Raw genomic sequence first — 16313 nt, 5'->3', positions numbered from 1 at the left:
ATCACAGAGTTGGCAGCAAGCAAACTGGGCATGATCTTAAAAAAAAAAAAAAAAGATCTGACCAGGAAACACGTAGCTTGAAGCCCAGAACCAGGCACCTCTAAGAGGCCCAGGAGACTGTGGCCACCAGCTGCGGGCTTCCTCCTGAGCAATGAGCAAGGGATTCAAAGCCTTGGTTTCGTTTGGTCACCAATTACTAATTTACTTTATTCAAAAGATGAGTTTCACTGTCCCATTTTTTTTTTTTTCCCCAATGGAAGCCCCCTGGCCGAGACAGACCTAGATGTGGATTTTATTTTGGTTGGGGGAGAATAGGTAGGGGGAGTTGAGGGCTGACTTGACTGGTGCCTAGAGTTGCAGGTCAGTATCACAGGTTGCTAACAGAAGAATCTGACATCACCAGGGGCAAAAGAGAGAGAACGCTACCTGCGAGAGGAGGGCACCTGCGGGAATGAAACCTCCTCCTTTTCCTGCCTTCAGCACCTAGCACCTTCTGGGACTGAGAGTCTACCTGCAATCAGGGCGACAGAGGTAAAGAGCTGCAGGGCCAGCGCCACCAAGTCCTGAATCCCGGGGAGGAGGGCGCTGGGAGCCCCTGGCGGTGTGCGTGTGTGAGTGCGCCCAGTCCGCATCGGCGGAGATCGGTTGCCGTGTATGTGTGTGGGATTGATTAGTGTGGGGCTTCCGTCTGCGGTGGGACCCGAGGCTCAGCACTGAGCCCCCTCGGCCCGCTCCCCACTACATAACATTTCTTATACGTGACCCTATCTATGTATTTATATAGCGCCTATCACAGTAGGCCCTATCTTTTCTAGGGATGCGAACTTGGGACCATGTGCTTGACAGCACACCTCCCAGCCCTGCCAGTCCCAGGAGGTGCTATCCCCCCTCCCATTATAAAATATATATCTCTATATGCCACATATCTACACCCCATCTATCCAGGCAAGCATCTGCCCCTTGGGCCCTCACCCTGGAGCCCCCAGTGCTGGCCCAGCCTACCGCCAACGCCGGGCAGCCTGCCGCGGCAGGATGTGGGACCAAGTGTCCGAGCACTGGGGAGCTCCAGGGGCTGCCGGCTCCGGGTAAGAGCACAGCGATCATCAGACCAAGTACTAGAAAAGAAATACACACCACTCCAATCATACACACGAGGAGAGAGACGGCCTGGTCCTCCCTCCAGCCCTGACACACGTGACTCAGAGGGGAAGTAGAAGAGAAGAGGGTCGCGCCGGAGGGCTGGCCCTGGGAGACTCCCCGGGCCGCCCAGCTGTCGCTGCGCCCGGTGGCCCACCTGGCCCGAGGGGTGGGGAGCCAGGGCACCAGGGCCACCGCTAACCTAGAAGCACCCTGCTCCCCGCACCTTGGTTTGAAACCGCAAAGGAGGGGGTTGGGTTTTTGTTTTCTTAAAGAAAAATCTGGAAAAAACGAACATAATTATAACCAGAACCATAAGAAGAATTAGAACCAAAGGTGTCATCAGCCTCCCAGTAGAAAACTGCAGCCTTTGGAGATGACCAAAAACATCACATTCCAGGGGCCGGAGGCCGCCTTGTGCACAGAGGGTGGACGGTGAGGGCCTCATAAAAGAACACACAAAAGGCGACTTAGACAGGAAAGCACCAGTACGTTTTGTATGTTTTTTTATTTGCTCCAGGTGGGGTTTTAACGGTCGCTTGCCCACACTCTGGATTATTTCTGATCCCACCACAAGGAGCCCTCAAATCGGCTAATGTGAGAGATTGGGAATGAAGACCCCTTATCCTGCCATCTCACCGAGGGTGTCTCCTTTTTGAAAAAAAAACAAAAAACAAAAAACAAAACCGTCTCAAGGTTATTGCATGAGCCTGGATGAATCCCACTGTCAGCTCTCCACGGGCCGAGCCGGCTCCTCTCGCCCCCACCGTGGGCAGGGAGGAGCGGGAGAACGCGGCCCCGGCTTCTCCCCCTCCGCCCTGCTCAGTACCGGGGGAAAGCCCACGGCGGCAACCGCTCACCTTCAAGCTGCCTCCCCTCTCCAGCCTCGGTTAAAACCCTTTGCGCATAAGGCAACGTGGAAGCTGATGTTTTTACTCGTCTCGCTGTTTTAAAGCACCATTATGAATTCGAGTTGCACAGTAGTTAACAGTACCTTTTATATATATATCTCCTATCTATCATATATATATAAACTGTAAACAAGAGGTAACAGCGGCTTCTAGAAACTGATTTTCTTCAAGGTTTCCTGTATGGTAGGCACCTGAAATACTGTGTAAAAGGGTCTTGTGTGTTCTGTCTCCCTGCTGCTAGTTGGGCTCTGTTCTGCAGGACCAGGAATGGTGCTGGCAAGACAGCTCAGTGGCTGGGAGGGAATTCTGCCGCTGAGTGTCACTGTTTTCTGTCCCCTGCTTGTGCTCCTATCTGATCAGGCTAGAGACAACAACGAAAAAAAAAAGATATATAGTTTAAAAAAAAATCCAATATATAGATTTTTCTATAGAATTTCCTTTTTCCTTTTCTCCGATCCTTCCTCTCCCGGTATTGTTACTATTTCTTGTTACTGATTTTTTTTTTTCTTTTTTTTTTTTTTTTTTTTTTTTGCTGCAAAACCCCTCTTGTTCCAGTCACAGCAAGAAACAAAAACCCAAACAAACAAAACCCCTCTGAAAAGAGTAGAAAACAAAAGGTTTGACCCAAAAAAAAGGGGTGGGGGCGGGAGGGAGGGAGCTTGGTTTTGTTTTTTTAAATAGGACTGAAGGTTAACATTGAAAAATTAGGAGATGATGTCCAACCCTTTGTGCAAGGCAAAGCCCTCCAGTACTTTCGCCTCTGTGGTTTTTGTTTTAAATTCCTTTTTCTCTTCTGGGTGCTGATACTCCTCTCGATCCTCATGTTGTTGGTGTTTTGTTGTGTTTTGTGGTTTTTTTGTTTTGTTTTGTTTTGTTTGTTTAACTTTGTATCACTACCTCAGTTTGCCCTCATGTCCCTTACACACAAGCAAAATATTCCTTCAGCGGAGCGAAGAGGTGGCGAATGACCGGTACACTCCACGACCGGCCCAGCAGTCTCTGCCTCGCCAAGCGGCTCATGTTGGAGACGTCGGTATAGTGGACAGGGAAGCCAAACACCCTGGGGAGAGAAGGCAGAAAGGGCGGGGGTGAGCACGGGTGGGCGCCCTCCGGCTGTGTCTCCTGTCCTGGTCACCAGCCATGACTCGGGCACCCTGCCACGTGCCTTGGATCTGAAGGGAGAGAAGCCAACCGCTGCCCGGGAGTGGCCACGTGACAGAAACGAAGTCAGGGGGCGCCTGGGGGGCTCAGTGGGTTAAGCCTCTGCCTTCGACTCAGGTCATGATCTCAGGGTCCTGGGATCGAGCCCCGCATCGGGCTCTCTGCTCAGCGGGGACCCTGCTTCACCCTCTCTATCTCTCTCTGCCTGCCTCTCTGCCGACTTGTGGTCTCTCTCTCAAATAAGTAAAATCTTAAAAAAAAAAAAAAGATATTTAAAAATAAGAAGAAAAGAAACAACGTTGGCCTTGGTGAGAGATGCCTCCGGGATATGCCCTGCTGGAGAGGGGGTGCAGCAGGTCCCCGAAGTCTGTCCATAATAAACACGAATCCCTAGGACCTCTCCCATGGGAGCAAGAGCTCAACGAAGGAGCCAAACTCCTGTCTGACTAGAGGAGCTCCAGGCCTCTGGCGGCTCTGATCGCCTGTGTCAAGGGTCACTGTGGCTAATCTGCCATTCCATGGGGCGACTGGCAGGCCAGGCCGTCTAGCCCGTGGGTCTGGTTTGCACCCAGTCAGGGCGTGAGGCTGTGCAGTCCCGGTTTGTGAAGTCCCCAAAATGGGCAGCATGAGTGGGGGAAGCTCCTGGAGCTGCACTGTTTCCTGGGAGCTTGGCGGGATCCCCCGGGGAGCCATGGCCCCCCAAATCCACTCCTAGACCCCTCTGACCCTGGGCCCGGCCTTACAATGCACAGGAACCTGCCGGGAAATGCTCGGGGAGACCCACTGCTCACGTGGTATCCGCGGAAGCTACGAGGCCGGATGGAAGGGGCAGCGAGCCCTCCCTTGGAGGCCGCAACCGCCATGCGCCACGCGCCCCAGGAGGCCAGCACACAGCCTCGGGTACTACCTTTCCATTTCAGTGCACCATAAGATGTCTTCTTTCTCATTCATGAAGACGGGGAAATGCTGGTCTTTGCCCTGCTTTATGGAGTTCGACCTCGTAGTAATGGTCCTCACTTTGCTGAACTGGAAGACGAGCAGAGGAAAAGAGGAATGAGCCCCCACTTGCTGGCCACGCGTCCACCACATGCGCCAGGCACAAGCCAGGACCGGCGACTCAAACCCAGACCAGGCCTGGTCCACACAGGTGTCTGGGGTTCAGGGTCCGGCGTGAGCCTCTGCAGACCCCACTGCCCTGCTCTTCTTCCCACTCGGAGGTCACCCGGCCACCCTTAGTCCGGTCTCACAGGCCAAAGACTTGAGAAGAAGCAGCTCGAGCCGCTGAACTTCCTAAGTCTTCTAAGAACAGGTTCTCGCACATCGTGTAGCGACTTGCAGGCAAAAGGCTGCCGAATTACTGAGGGGCTCCCGACAGACCCCTTGGGGGCACCTGCAGCCCCGGATCCCGACGCCTGGTACACAAGCTCCGGGAGATTTCTCCGGAAAGAAATGTAGCTTCCACATCGCAGAATGCGCCGCCCCGAAGGTTGGTGCAAGAGGGCGTGGCCAAAACACTGACAAGGCCTAGCAGATCCAGGGACTTCGGCAAAGACTTCTTAAGCCTCTGCTCCTCATGGGACCGGCAGGAGAAGCTCAACCAGGACAGACTGAAGACCGGGAAGGATTTCTGATTTGGCTCTCCTTGCCCTCCAGGTTCTCCCCTGGGCCCTCCCCTCTGGCCCAGTGGGTGCACGACCCCGGGGCCACCTCAACTGTGTTCTCCGCACCCGCTGCGGACACAGGCCTGGAGAGTGCTTGGGCTCGGCCTGCCCTCTCGGGCCTTCTCCCTACCCCCCAGCCGAGAGAGGGCTCTGGCGCCGGGGCTGACCTTGGCTATTCTGCCGTGCTCCAGACACTCCTGCAGCTCCAGCTTATCGTTCACAGTGGATGCCAATGGCCTAGGAGGCAGAAAGAGAAGGTGACGACAGAGATCGGGGGCGGGGGGGGGGGGGCTGTGGCCGGCAGTGTGGGCCCGGCCGGCAGGACTCACACGGAGAGGTAAGGGAGTACCACTGTCAGCCGCACCCATCATAACCCCCTTCAAACTCCCCAGAACACACACGCACACACACTGCAGCCCTCCACAGACCGTCCAAGCGTTAGCCCCGAAACGTCAATTCCACGGCGTCTCAATCTACAAATAAGCAGGTAACACCAGCCCAGAAGAAGGAAAACCCAACGACTTCTCGCCGGTCATAAAATATACTGAGTTCTAGAAGTATCTGTCCCAGAGGCGCCTGGGTGGCTCAGCTGGTTAAGGGCTGACGGTGGCTAGGGTGACGATCTCAGGGTCCTGGGATGGAGGCCCACTTTGGGAGTCGGCACTGAGTGGGGCGTGTGCTAGTCCCTCTCTCTCTGCCTTCCCCGGACCCATGTGCTAACAAACAAAATCTTTAAAAAAAAAAGTATCCGGGCGCCTGGGTGGCTCAGTGGGTTAAGCCGCTGCCTTCGGCTTGGGTCATGATCTCAGGGTCCTGGGATCGAGTCCCGCATTGGGCTCTCTGCTCAGCAGGGAGCCTGCTTCCCTCTCTCTCTCTCTGCCTGCCTCTCCATCTACTTGTGATTTCTGTCAAATAAATAAATAAAATCTTTAAAAAAAAAAAGTATCCGTCACAAAGCAAGCTTTGGGGGTGACCAACTGTTCTGTATCTTGACCACAGTGATGGCTGCATGGGTGTGTACACGGTGAAACTCATCAAAGCAAGCACCTTAACTGTACGGTTTACAAGGCTTTAACCTCTGCACAGTCCCCAGAAGACTACAATTGTGTGACACTGAAGGTGTCACTTCTCAGAGGGTGAAGCAGATCATGGAATGTCATCTTTGGCGCTGACCTTTTCTGACACTTCACACAGCAGTCTACCATCTCAACGTGGCGACCCACAGGGACCCGTGGCCAAAATGCACGCCCCCAGCCTCCGCCCTGTTCATGCGCACACACAACGGTCTGCAGGTCAGCCATCCCGTGGACAGGCCTCCTTCCCATCAATAAGCCTTCACAACAGACGGCAGCTTTGTAAAGCAGGTATGAGACTCAAGATGTTCCTACAATTTTATGCTAATGGCCCAGAGAGAGCGAAGACTGAAGCCAGAGTACATGAGGGGAAGAATTTACAGGTACAAGGTTGATAATCCCCTCTTAGAACCTTCTGGAAAACATTTCCCTGCATAACAGATATCCAGACTGGGCAGCTCTCACTCGGCTCCTGAACTGCTGTCTCAACCACTATTCCTTTCTCCTCATAGACCTTTTTATAATCCAAATACTACACTGAAGAAATGAAGTTATCCTCCTTCCTGGACATTAATATCTCTACCCACGGAACCTAAATGAAGACCATCCTCCGAACAAAGGACCTGAAGCCACAAAGTACGTGGCTACTAAGCAGAGCAGAACTGTCGAAGCTGCACAGAGCAGGTGTGGCCCAGCCGTGGGCACCACTCTTCTCCATCCCGACTCCACCCTCCAGAGTTTCACCTCTGGAGGCTAAGGACAAGACGACTCTAGATCAGTCACCAGTGGCACAAGAACCGGCGATGTGACTCAACAATGTGGGGAGTCTCCTAGTTCAACTGCTAGCCATTGGTTTCTCAGGCAAATATTTTCTATACCCCGACTCCCCTTCTCCCGCAAAGGGAAGGAAACAGAACATGGTAGAGCAGCAAGCCGGCGAGCAGGGGAGAGGGCCCCCGAGGCTCACTCAGTGACCTCCTACCCCTTGGGCTGAGCGGCCCGTAGATGCCAACCCGCTGCCACCCCAGGCCCGGGCACGCTCACCAACCTGTTCATACCAGGAAGGTTCCCCCAGAAGTAGCGGGCCCTGTGTGCAGCGGACACTTCTTTGGCATCAATCATCACAGGGTTGGACTACGGAACAGGAGAAAGATGAGAGATGAGCGAGAGAGGAAGGGCAGACGGTGCCAGGACATCTTGCTTGTTCAGAGCCTTACAGCCTCAAAAGCGCTTGCTTCCTTTCTCAGGAAGCCTCACAGTAGGACAGCCTGAAGCCTCCAGGAAAAGCCAGAATGGGACCCAGCCACATTACACATGCTCTCGTTAGAACATTCTAGACCACTGCAGCCTAACCGCACATTCTGGGGTGACAGACAGGTGTTCTGTCTGCACTGCTCCATGGAGTAGATGCAGGGGGCTAATGAGTACTCGAAATGAGGCCTGGGAGACTGAGGAGTCTGAATGTTAATTTAAATACCGCATTTGGCTGAGGGCTACCCTAATCGGACAACGTAGCTCGAGCTCACCCAGAGGCTCTGATCCAGAAAGTTCCAGTGCATGTGGATGTGTTCACTGTATGTCCAGATTATGAGCCAAACAGACACTTGCTCGCACTTAGAACACCAGCTCGAGGTGTTACTGACCCCCAAGACCCTGGAGAATGGGCTCGAGCTCCCAGCCCACCCACCCTGAGAACGCCTGACCACGAAACTCTCTCTCTGTGCTCCGACCCAGCTCCGCACGGACACAGGACCCACATTATGGGGGAATAAAAACAGGTAAGCCATGTTTTTTACTTTCCAGGTGCCACAGAGCATCTGTCACAGTGTCAGGGAGCAAAGAATAAGCCATTCTGGTCGGGGAAAACTGATGTGGCCATCTCAAAGCTTCCCCCAGGGGAACACGACTCAGAACCCTAAACTCTAGTAGGAGACTGGCACCCCACCCTATTGGGAACAGTCGAGTCCTTGAAGACCTGAGGCCTGCACCCACACACTACCTCTTAAGAGTCAGACCACAGGCTCTTTCCAGAGGCAGCCTCTACCAGTGTTTCCTCCCTGTCTAACGGAGAGGCCCGCGGGCTTCCCGAACAGGCCCCTGGCAAAGCAGAAGTCACGTCCCCAGCTCCACAATGCAGATGAGACAGGGATAAAGCAGCAGTCCAAGGCAGAAGCCATTAGTGAGCTGGTCAAACCAAGGTTGCTGGCTATACCTCGAGAAATCGCGAGATGTCCCTCTTGTCACTAACGCCCATGGCCACCACATTCTCAAAGAGCCAGAAGAAGGGGCGGTCATCTCCCTCCTTGGGCCGCGCATCATGCAGGAGGCGGTAGAACTCAAAGAAGAGCCGGCCAGTGCCCTCTGAGAGGTCGGAAGAGAAAGCCGTCAGCGGGGGCTGTCTGCACGGGGCAGTGGTGTGGCTCGGGCACGGGGAGGGCGGGGGAGGGCAGGGCCGTCGGGAGTAGCTGTCCCAGGGCAGAAGTGTCCAAGGAGGAAACCTACGTGCGGAAGCACCAGCTCAGAGGGCGGAGGGGTGAGCGCAGCACCTACCGTAGAGTCCTTTCCGGGCAGGGTTGACGATGGAGAGGTCATTGCAAGGGCTGCCCCCAATCACCAGATCGAACGGGCCCCACTCCTGGATCTGGGAGGATAAAGGCAAGGGGATGACCTGATGTCCGGGGGACGGAGGCAGAAAGGAAGAAGGAAATCATCTGTGGACTTGGCAAAAAAAGGACTTTGGCACCAGAGAGAGACGACCCAGTGGCTTGGTATGTTCACTGTATCCATTCATAGGTACATAACACACACACACACAGCACCAGGTCAAATCACAGAGCCGTTCTGAGCTCAGTTTCTTAAACAAAGTGAAAGGATCCAATTGGATCATCTCTGAAGCCAGCAGGGAAACCATGTGCCCCCTACAGGAAAGGCAGCCACTTAAAGGGAAGACGGTCCTGGCCGGGCAGCTGGCTGGGAAGGCGCTCTGCTCCGTGCACTCTGGCCAGGCCATCTGGGCCATCTGAACGCCCTCCAAATGCCCCTGGAGGCTGGTAAACTTGTTGCCAAATGGATCAGAAAAATGGGAACCAAAGGGCTCTGCTACAAAGGCCCTGAAGATAGCCAGGGGGCAGCTGGAGCCTCCAGAGGCCAGCTCCCAGTTCCTCTCGGAATCTGCCCCCTTTCCTCTCCACACGAGGAGGAATATGGCAGATGAGGAGAGACTGGGGAAAAGGACAAAGGTAGAGAGTCAACAAGCAAAAGGCAAGGGGGCTGTGGCTGCGCCCAGGAGCAAGTGCGAGGGACACAGAGAGGGTGGGATGGGCCCCACGACATGGACATACATGCTTCTGTGTGACGCTGCGGACGTCCCCGACGTACATGATCTTCCCCTGGTGGCGCACCATGCCCACTGTGATGGAGTCCTCGCACACCTCGGAGGCGATGTAGCGGTCCACCTGAATTCCCAAGTCCTTCAGCACCAGAAGCCCTGCGCCAGCCAGCGAAAGGCATGGTCACAGGGGCTCCTTCCCAGCACCCTGGTCTGGCTGGGGGACGGGGAGGGGGCTCTCTGGCCAGGGGGACACGTGGGTCAGCAACAGGCCTGAGCCCGACCTTGCCCAGTGAGCTGCAGGATCCTTCGGGAGCCTATTGGATGCCTACTTTGATCTTCTTAGAAGGCCATCAAGACCAGACAGTAGGTGGTTTCCAGAACCAGAGAGAACAGCAGGTGACTTTTGGGGTGGCCTTTTCTTTGCTGCTCCTACATCCTGCATAGACCACTCCTTCCTCACCCCACCCCCGCCCATGGCCTCCAGCTGCAATTCCCCCCATTCTCCAAGACTCAACATATATGCCACCACCGGCTCCATAAAGATTTCCCCAACAGCACCCCCCACTGCCCCCTGCAGCCCCCTGCAAGCAACCCCTCTCCTCTGTAAGGCCCCAGCACTTTGCATTTCTCTTCCACTCCTCAGAACACTGTACGCTAATTTGGCCCTTGTCTTAGGTTGCAAATGCTCTTCAGAACAGAAAAGCTCATCCGTTTCCTCCTGAGCAAACTACACTCACTTCCTTACCACGACCCTCTCAAATGTTTGCTGGATTGCGGGCAAGGAAATGAGAACCCTGAGAGCCTCTGGAGAAACCGGGCTCAGGGGCGCCTGGGTGGCTCAGTGGGTTAAAGCCTCTGCCTTCGGCTCAGGTCATGATCCCAAGGTCCTGGGATCGAGTCCCGCATCTGGCTCTCTGCTTGGCAGGGAGCCTTCCCCCCATCCCCGCCTGCTTCTCTGCCTACTTGTGATCTCTGTCAAATAAATAAACAAAATCTTAAAAAAAAAACAAAAAAGAAACCGGGCTCAGCACCACCACTTCCACTCCTCCCACCAACCTCCCCACTGAGGAGTTTTTATAGCCTCTCAGGGTGTGGCGTGGTTTAAGAGGGCCTCGAGGTTCTGGCCTGGGAAACCAAGGCTGTAAATTCACTTCCCTGGGTTTATAGAATATCAACACTGAGCTGAGCACAGAACATAAACAACTGGCCTGGGGTGCCACCCCGCCCGGGCCCCCTGACAGCCTGTCCCCCTCTGGTCCTGTGAAGACACCCTGTCCGAGGAAGGTTATTCCCCTCCGAGGAGCCATCGGCCTGGGCACATGGCAGGAGGCTGGGTCTGAGTCAGGAGCGCTCTCCGGGAGGGCTCTCGGGCAAGGTCAAGAACCACGTGAAACCACCTTCCTACCCAGTGCCCCAGCTCTCCCTACAAGAGAACAGTTTACGTGTATAATGACGTGTGTCTGAGGATGCTTGTCACAGCGCTGATCGTAACAGAGAAAACAGTCAACAACCCGACAGAGGGTTAGTTACGTAAATCATGGCACCTTCCACTCAGCGGAACCCTATGCGACATTTACAAATAAAGGACACCGTTCCGCGTCAACATGAAAGTCACGACAGCAAATGAAAAAGCGAGTTACCACACACTGAGTTTTACTATCCTCTCGTTTTATTTTTCTATCTATGTAGGATTCTAGAAACACACATACATAGATGCATGCAAAAAAACAGAAAAGGATACACACCAAAACGCTCATGATAGGATTACGGGCGATTTAACTATTCTTCAGACTCTCACTGATCGTTTTTTGGTTTTATTTTGTTTTCCTACCATGACTTACAGTCACTGTAGCCTATGTTTTCGTTCTGGTTGCCGAGTCTGTCCTTCGAGGCTTTGTCAAAGTCTTCAGTAATCTCTAACGATCACCCTGTCCTACACGGGACGGCCCTCCCCCGCCACCCACAAAGACACGTGCCCCCCCGCCAGACACGGTGGCTGACCATGGATTTTACTTCTCACTCAACACGAAAGTTTCCTCGGCGGAGTACTATTTCAACGGCTGTCCCGTTAACTATCATTTGGTTTGGCCAGCGTGAAACACACGCGGAGCTCCCCCACCCGGGACGGGGACGGCAGCATCTCCTGGGGCCTCGTGCTCACCTGTAGCAATTCCGTCAAATAGAGACAGCACCCGGATGGGCTTCCTCTTCTCGGCTGGGACAGGTGGGTACACCTTCGGAGGGTCCTAGGTGGCGAGCACAACAGGCCAGGTGAGCGCCTGCGGCTGGCCCTCCCAGCCCACCAGGACGGCTCCGGCTTCAGACCCTCCAGCTCCGAGAACCCGCACCCCCCCGCAGGCAGCTCAGGCCCCTCCCCCCCAGCCGGCCCCCATGCCCTCCTGGTGGCTGCGCCTACCCTCGGGCTCCGACAGGTACGGGGCAAGAAGAGGCAGCCCGGGCCCAGCACTCACGAATTCCTGGTCGTGGTTGTTGGCAAAGAACATCTGGAGCCGCGAGGGCCAGTCGTCCCGCCGCCGCAGCAGCCCGTAGGTGCCCTTGTGCCCGCACATGTAGCAGTTCCAGGGGTCCTCCTTGATGGCGGCCTGTGCGGCGCCCGGCCCCACCAGGAGGTCCACACATTCCACGCAGAAGCACCTGGAAGAAAGCCCAGTGTAGCAGTGGGGAGGGGGCCCCTCTCGGACCCTGAGGGACCCAGGGCTCAGGAGAGGAGGGGCTTCGGGGAGTTGGGGGGCCTCACCTGCAGCAGTTGTTGTTCCCACACATAAGCACCTCACGTCCCCCGCAGCAGATGGTGCAGTAGGACTGGTAGCCATCGTCGTCGTACTGGTACGCGCACTCCAGGAAGCAGTTCTGGGGGGCGGGGCGGGGGGGTCAGAGACCACCAGGCAGCAGCAGATGGCCGGGCCAGCCCCAAGGAGGCAGGGCCCTCGCCTAGGAACCACAGCTGGCCTCGCACAAGGGAGCCGGCAGCCTACTGCGCCGCATGGGTGGGGCGGGGCCGACAGGTGTCCTGACCCAGAGCGTGCGCGGAATCGGGAAGCCCCCAAACGAGGTCAGGGAGGCAGCTGCACCCCCCTTGTCCCTCGCTGCAGCCCCGGGCTTTCCTCTTGGGACCCCAAGGATGCGGCAGCCCATTCCCCCGTCCGTCAGTCCGTCCTCCCCCCACCCCCGCCCCACATGAGGGACTGGGACACTGTGACAGAATGGGCTTTCGAGGGGGACAGAATCTTTCTGGGAAGGACAAATAAGAGCAAGTCAAACACTTCAATGCCCAAGGGCCCATTTTATCAGGACTCTGCGTCCAGAGAGGACCGCAGGGTCATCACAGCAGCTACTCTAGGCGACAGTGAGCCCCTCAAAGGGGGCGAAGGCACAGACTGCCGGGGGCCTACCTTACAGTTTTGGCACATTCCTCCGACAAAGAGAGGGTGTTCCAGGGTGACGTTGAGGCTCCCACAAGAGATGCAAATGTCTGGAAAGCCAAGGGGAGGAGAGAAAACAGGGTGACTGTCTTCAAAGGGCCCCTTCCCACCTTGGGGCCCAAGCTCCGCTCCAAAAAGGCTGCAAGAAAAGGACGTGCTGAAGCAGCAGCCCAAGGAGCCAGCCAGGCGTCTAGGAGGGTGTCCCATGATACAGGGGGACCATCGTGGCCCCAACCGCGATGCCCACCCAGCTCTCAGAGCAGCAATGCCGCCCACCCGGGAAATGCATAATCGAGAACAGGAACCTGCCTATGAGAAGAAAGCTCGGACCCTGGCTGCCTCTGCAGACAGTCCCTGGGCAGTCCTTCAGTCTTACACTCCTGCCCCCATCTCTGCCAGCCCTCAGATGCGCTAAGGACCACTGGGTAAGAGCAGGTGAGGAAGACTAAAAGGCCAAAGGTCACAAGCTCAAACAAATCCAAGAGAGGCCACCCTTCTCTGACCCACCGGAGTTCTCAAACCCTGATGACCAGCATGTGTCATTGAAAGGAAAGTAAGACGGTAGCACCAGGAAGACAGCCGTGTGGGTGAAGCATGATGGGGGTGGTGGGACAGGCCGGACAGAGGCCTTCACTGGGTACAGATGTCCCATGATGCTTGAACTTTCCTAAGTGCCTAGGCTACTCTGCACCAGGCCCCGCGCTAGGAGCCTCCTGCCTGTCCTGGGGGCAACAGACCACGGACCTCCCAGGGAGTCAGTGGCCATCAGGACTCACCCTCGATGTTCCGGCACTTCTGCCGCACCTCGTACACCAGCCGCTCTGCAGAGGGGAGGAGAGCCCAGCATCAGAGGGGGCCGGGAGGGCCACACCCGCGCCTCTGAACGCCAGCCTCGCCAGCCACGCTCTGCAAGGCCAGGCCAACTACCTCTTGTGCGTTCGTCAATTATCTCCTTGACCTTCGGCTTCTCCGTTGTGCTCTTTCGGGGCTTTTTGGCGGGTGGGGGTGGGGCATAGGCAGCTGCCTCGGGTTCGACCCACATGTCTGTGTAAACTTCTTTGTAGGGGTTCTTCTCTTCTGGATGGGGAGAGCAGGTGACGAGATCACGGTTACTGGCTCCCTCCCCTCCTGTATTCTGCCAACAGAGGGGTGCAGCCTGGCCCCCAACTTGTTTTAACTCCCAGCTCTCCAGTGCCAGCCAGCCAAGGGGAGGAGCTTATCCTGAGTCCCAGGGCAGCCCCGCTCCTATCCTGACCCCTGACCCCACGGAAAGGGAGACCCGTAGCCACTCCCCTCAGCCTCTCAACCACAGAGCTGGCAGCGCTCTCCAAGCAGGGCCTTCCCAGCCCTGGCATGGAGCTGCCTGGCTGGCAGGGGTCCCAGAAGGCTGGCCCGGGCACCTGTATTTACCTTCGGGTGGCTCCAGGCCCTTGGGGCCAGAGGGCTGGAAGCCTCCGAGAGCCCATTCGATCATCTGTTTGTTCTGCACCTCAACAGCCTTGGCAGTGTCGCTCTCGTCGCTGTCGTGGCAGGCCGGGAACAGCTTCCCTGCACGGCTGCTGGCCACCTGGAGGCAACACGCAGCAGGGAGGCTGTGAGGACAGGCTAGGGGGCAGCAAGGGCCGCCTGAGGCAAGAGCTGGGAGAAGGGGCGTGCAGAAAGGGGTGAGCCATGGGTGGGGGGGACATGGGGGACAAAGGGAGTCCTGGGGCCTGGTGGGTGGACCCTCTGCCTAACAGCTACACTCCACCTTCCAAGACCAGCTAGGAGTCCCTGCTGCCCAAGCCCCCTCCACCCAGAGGGGCGCTCACCTGTAGGACTTCGTAGATGGCTTTGCGGTACATGGGCTGCTTGTTGTAGGTGGCCTGGTGGAAAGCACTGCAGAAGGAGCTTAGCGGCATCAGCTTCTCGACACACACCTGGAGGAACCACCAATGCCCTCGCTTTCTCCTCCTGCCACACCTGTCAAGCCCCCACCATGTGCCTGGCAATGGGCAGGGACTGGGGCATCGAGACAGCCTCTGCCCTCAAGGACCAGATGGATTGATACAGAATTCCATGATGCTCAAAGGAGTCTGACCCAAACGTGGGAGAGGACCAGAACGCAAGCAGGAAAGGAGTTTTGGAGAAAGCGTCCTGGAATGCAATAGCTTGGCAGGCACCCCAGCTCTCTGAACCCCCCAGGGTGGCCCACTTCTCTCTAGGGTTTCTTCTGATCCCACGTGGAGACTGGCGGGGGGCGGGGGGTGGTGAGCAGAGCCCAGTCCTTCCACCCCAGTTCCAGACCAGGTCCCCCAACCCCAAACCACAGGCCCTGGGACCCAGACCCGTCCCTCCCCGAGGCTACCACCAAACCCCACGACTTACCACTGAGAACTTGCCGTCTCCAAACCACATGACCCAGCGCGTGCCTTCAGCTGCTCGGCTCCGGCCCGTCATCCACCAAGACACAATGCGGCCTGGCCACCAGGAGAAGCCCCGAAGTTTCCCCCACACCAGCTCCCCAATGCCAAAGCCCCGGCCGTCCTGGAGCCCCAAGGAGCAGAAGTCATTACGTGGCGGTCACGAGGCCCTGCCACCCTGATCCCCCCGTGGCAACCCCAGCCCTGGGCATCTGAGGGTCGGGACAGCCAGGAGGGAGCTCCATCGGAACCGACTGAGACAGAGCGAGACTGGGGAGCCGAAGAGGCTGGGGTCAGGTGGAGAGAGGACAGCAGGACGGGCAGAGCTGGCAGTGGAAGGACCCAGGAAAGAGCTGGACGAGGCGGGCGAAGCAGTGAGCCGCTCACCTCGTACTCCGGCTCATCATCCGCGGCTTTGGTGGCGTTCTTGTCCCCCGCATCCGCCCCCACGGGCTCAGGTGTGGTGGCCACTGTGGGGGAGGCGGGGTCGGTGGGCTGCTGCACGGCAGGAGGGCTGGCCTCCTCGACCTTCTGAGACTCGCCCGAGCCCTGGTTTTCTTCCACAGCATTCATTACTGCGATCACCTTGGCTTTCTTCTCAGCCTGGAGATATAAGGAACAAAAGTTACCTTGACCTCTCCAGGTCACTTGACCCTGGGGCAGCAGCATGGGGGGGGGACTCTCCTCCATCTCTCTGTGGTCTGGAGACAATGACAGGAGGTGAGTTCTTTGCTCATCAACTGGCTTGCCACGGAAAATGGGAAAATCTGAAGTTGGTCGGTGAACTCCAATCATTTGGCTGGTTTCCAACCTTCTCTTGTGCCGCTCAACGAACGAACGCTTCCTCCTTAGGGCAGCTTCTGTCAGCTGCCCACCCTCTGACACGGCAAGACTGAGTCTATCCAAATAGTACTCGTGAGGCTTAGCTTGGCCACAGATCTTGGCTCCGTCCTCTGCTACCTTACTTCCCAATCACGAACTGGATCCTCTCGTCCTTTTTACAATTTTCCTGGGCAATCAACCCCTTCTATTCCTGGTCTTGGCTTCCAGTCCACACATCCAGTCTGGTCGTGATGTCTACATGATGAAATCACTGCTCTGGGTCCCCCTCTGCTCAAGCCCTGTCAGAGCCTGCCTGCTCCCACACCATTCTAAAATCTTAAGATTATATCAAATGTATGTTATTAGATTCGC

At 56.3% G+C, this 16313-nt stretch overlaps 1 protein-coding gene across 5 annotated transcripts in view; it reads right to left on the bottom strand.

The window, feature by feature from the left end:
• Positions 1-1626: 1626 nt before the first annotated feature.
• DNMT3A (DNA methyltransferase 3 alpha) overlaps positions 1627-16313 on the bottom strand; it is a 98036-nt gene continuing 83349 nt past the window's right edge. For 4 of the 5 annotated variants that reach the window (XM_004745939.3, XM_045079301.1, XM_004745938.3 and 1 more), the window contains 17 exons: positions 15507-15722; positions 15085-15243; positions 14529-14636; positions 14128-14284; positions 13645-13794; positions 13494-13538; positions 12688-12767; positions 12033-12145; positions 11746-11929; positions 11436-11520; positions 9285-9430; positions 8494-8584; positions 8156-8304; positions 6992-7077; positions 5038-5107; positions 4117-4235; positions 1627-3108 (listed from right to left, as the gene is read on the bottom strand). In XM_004745939.3, the coding sequence (XP_004745996.1) occupies positions 2967-3108; positions 4117-4235; positions 5038-5107; positions 6992-7077; positions 8156-8304; positions 8494-8584; positions 9285-9430; positions 11436-11520; positions 11746-11929; positions 12033-12145; positions 12688-12767; positions 13494-13538; positions 13645-13794; positions 14128-14284; positions 14529-14636; positions 15085-15243; positions 15507-15722 (2100 nt within the window). In that variant the 3' untranslated portion in view covers positions 1627-2966. Of the gene's footprint in view, positions 3109-4116; positions 4236-5037; positions 5108-6991; positions 7078-8155; positions 8305-8493; positions 8585-9284; positions 9431-11435; positions 11521-11745; positions 11930-12032; positions 12146-12687; positions 12768-13493; positions 13539-13644; positions 13795-14127; positions 14285-14528; positions 14637-15084; positions 15244-15506; positions 15723-16313 lie in introns of those variants that run through there. The other variant, XR_006606516.1, reaches the window with a different exon arrangement.

Source organism: Mustela putorius, unplaced genomic scaffold (genome assembly GCF_011764305.1).
Source record: "Mustela putorius furo isolate JIRA1106 unplaced genomic scaffold, ASM1176430v1.1 tig00000281_pilon_pilon_pilon, whole genome shotgun sequence".
NCBI lineage: Eukaryota > Metazoa > Chordata > Mammalia > Carnivora > Mustelidae > Mustela > Mustela putorius.
The sequence above is the reverse complement of the archived record's forward strand: the minus strand, read 5'-3'. Positions and strand labels throughout refer to the sequence as shown.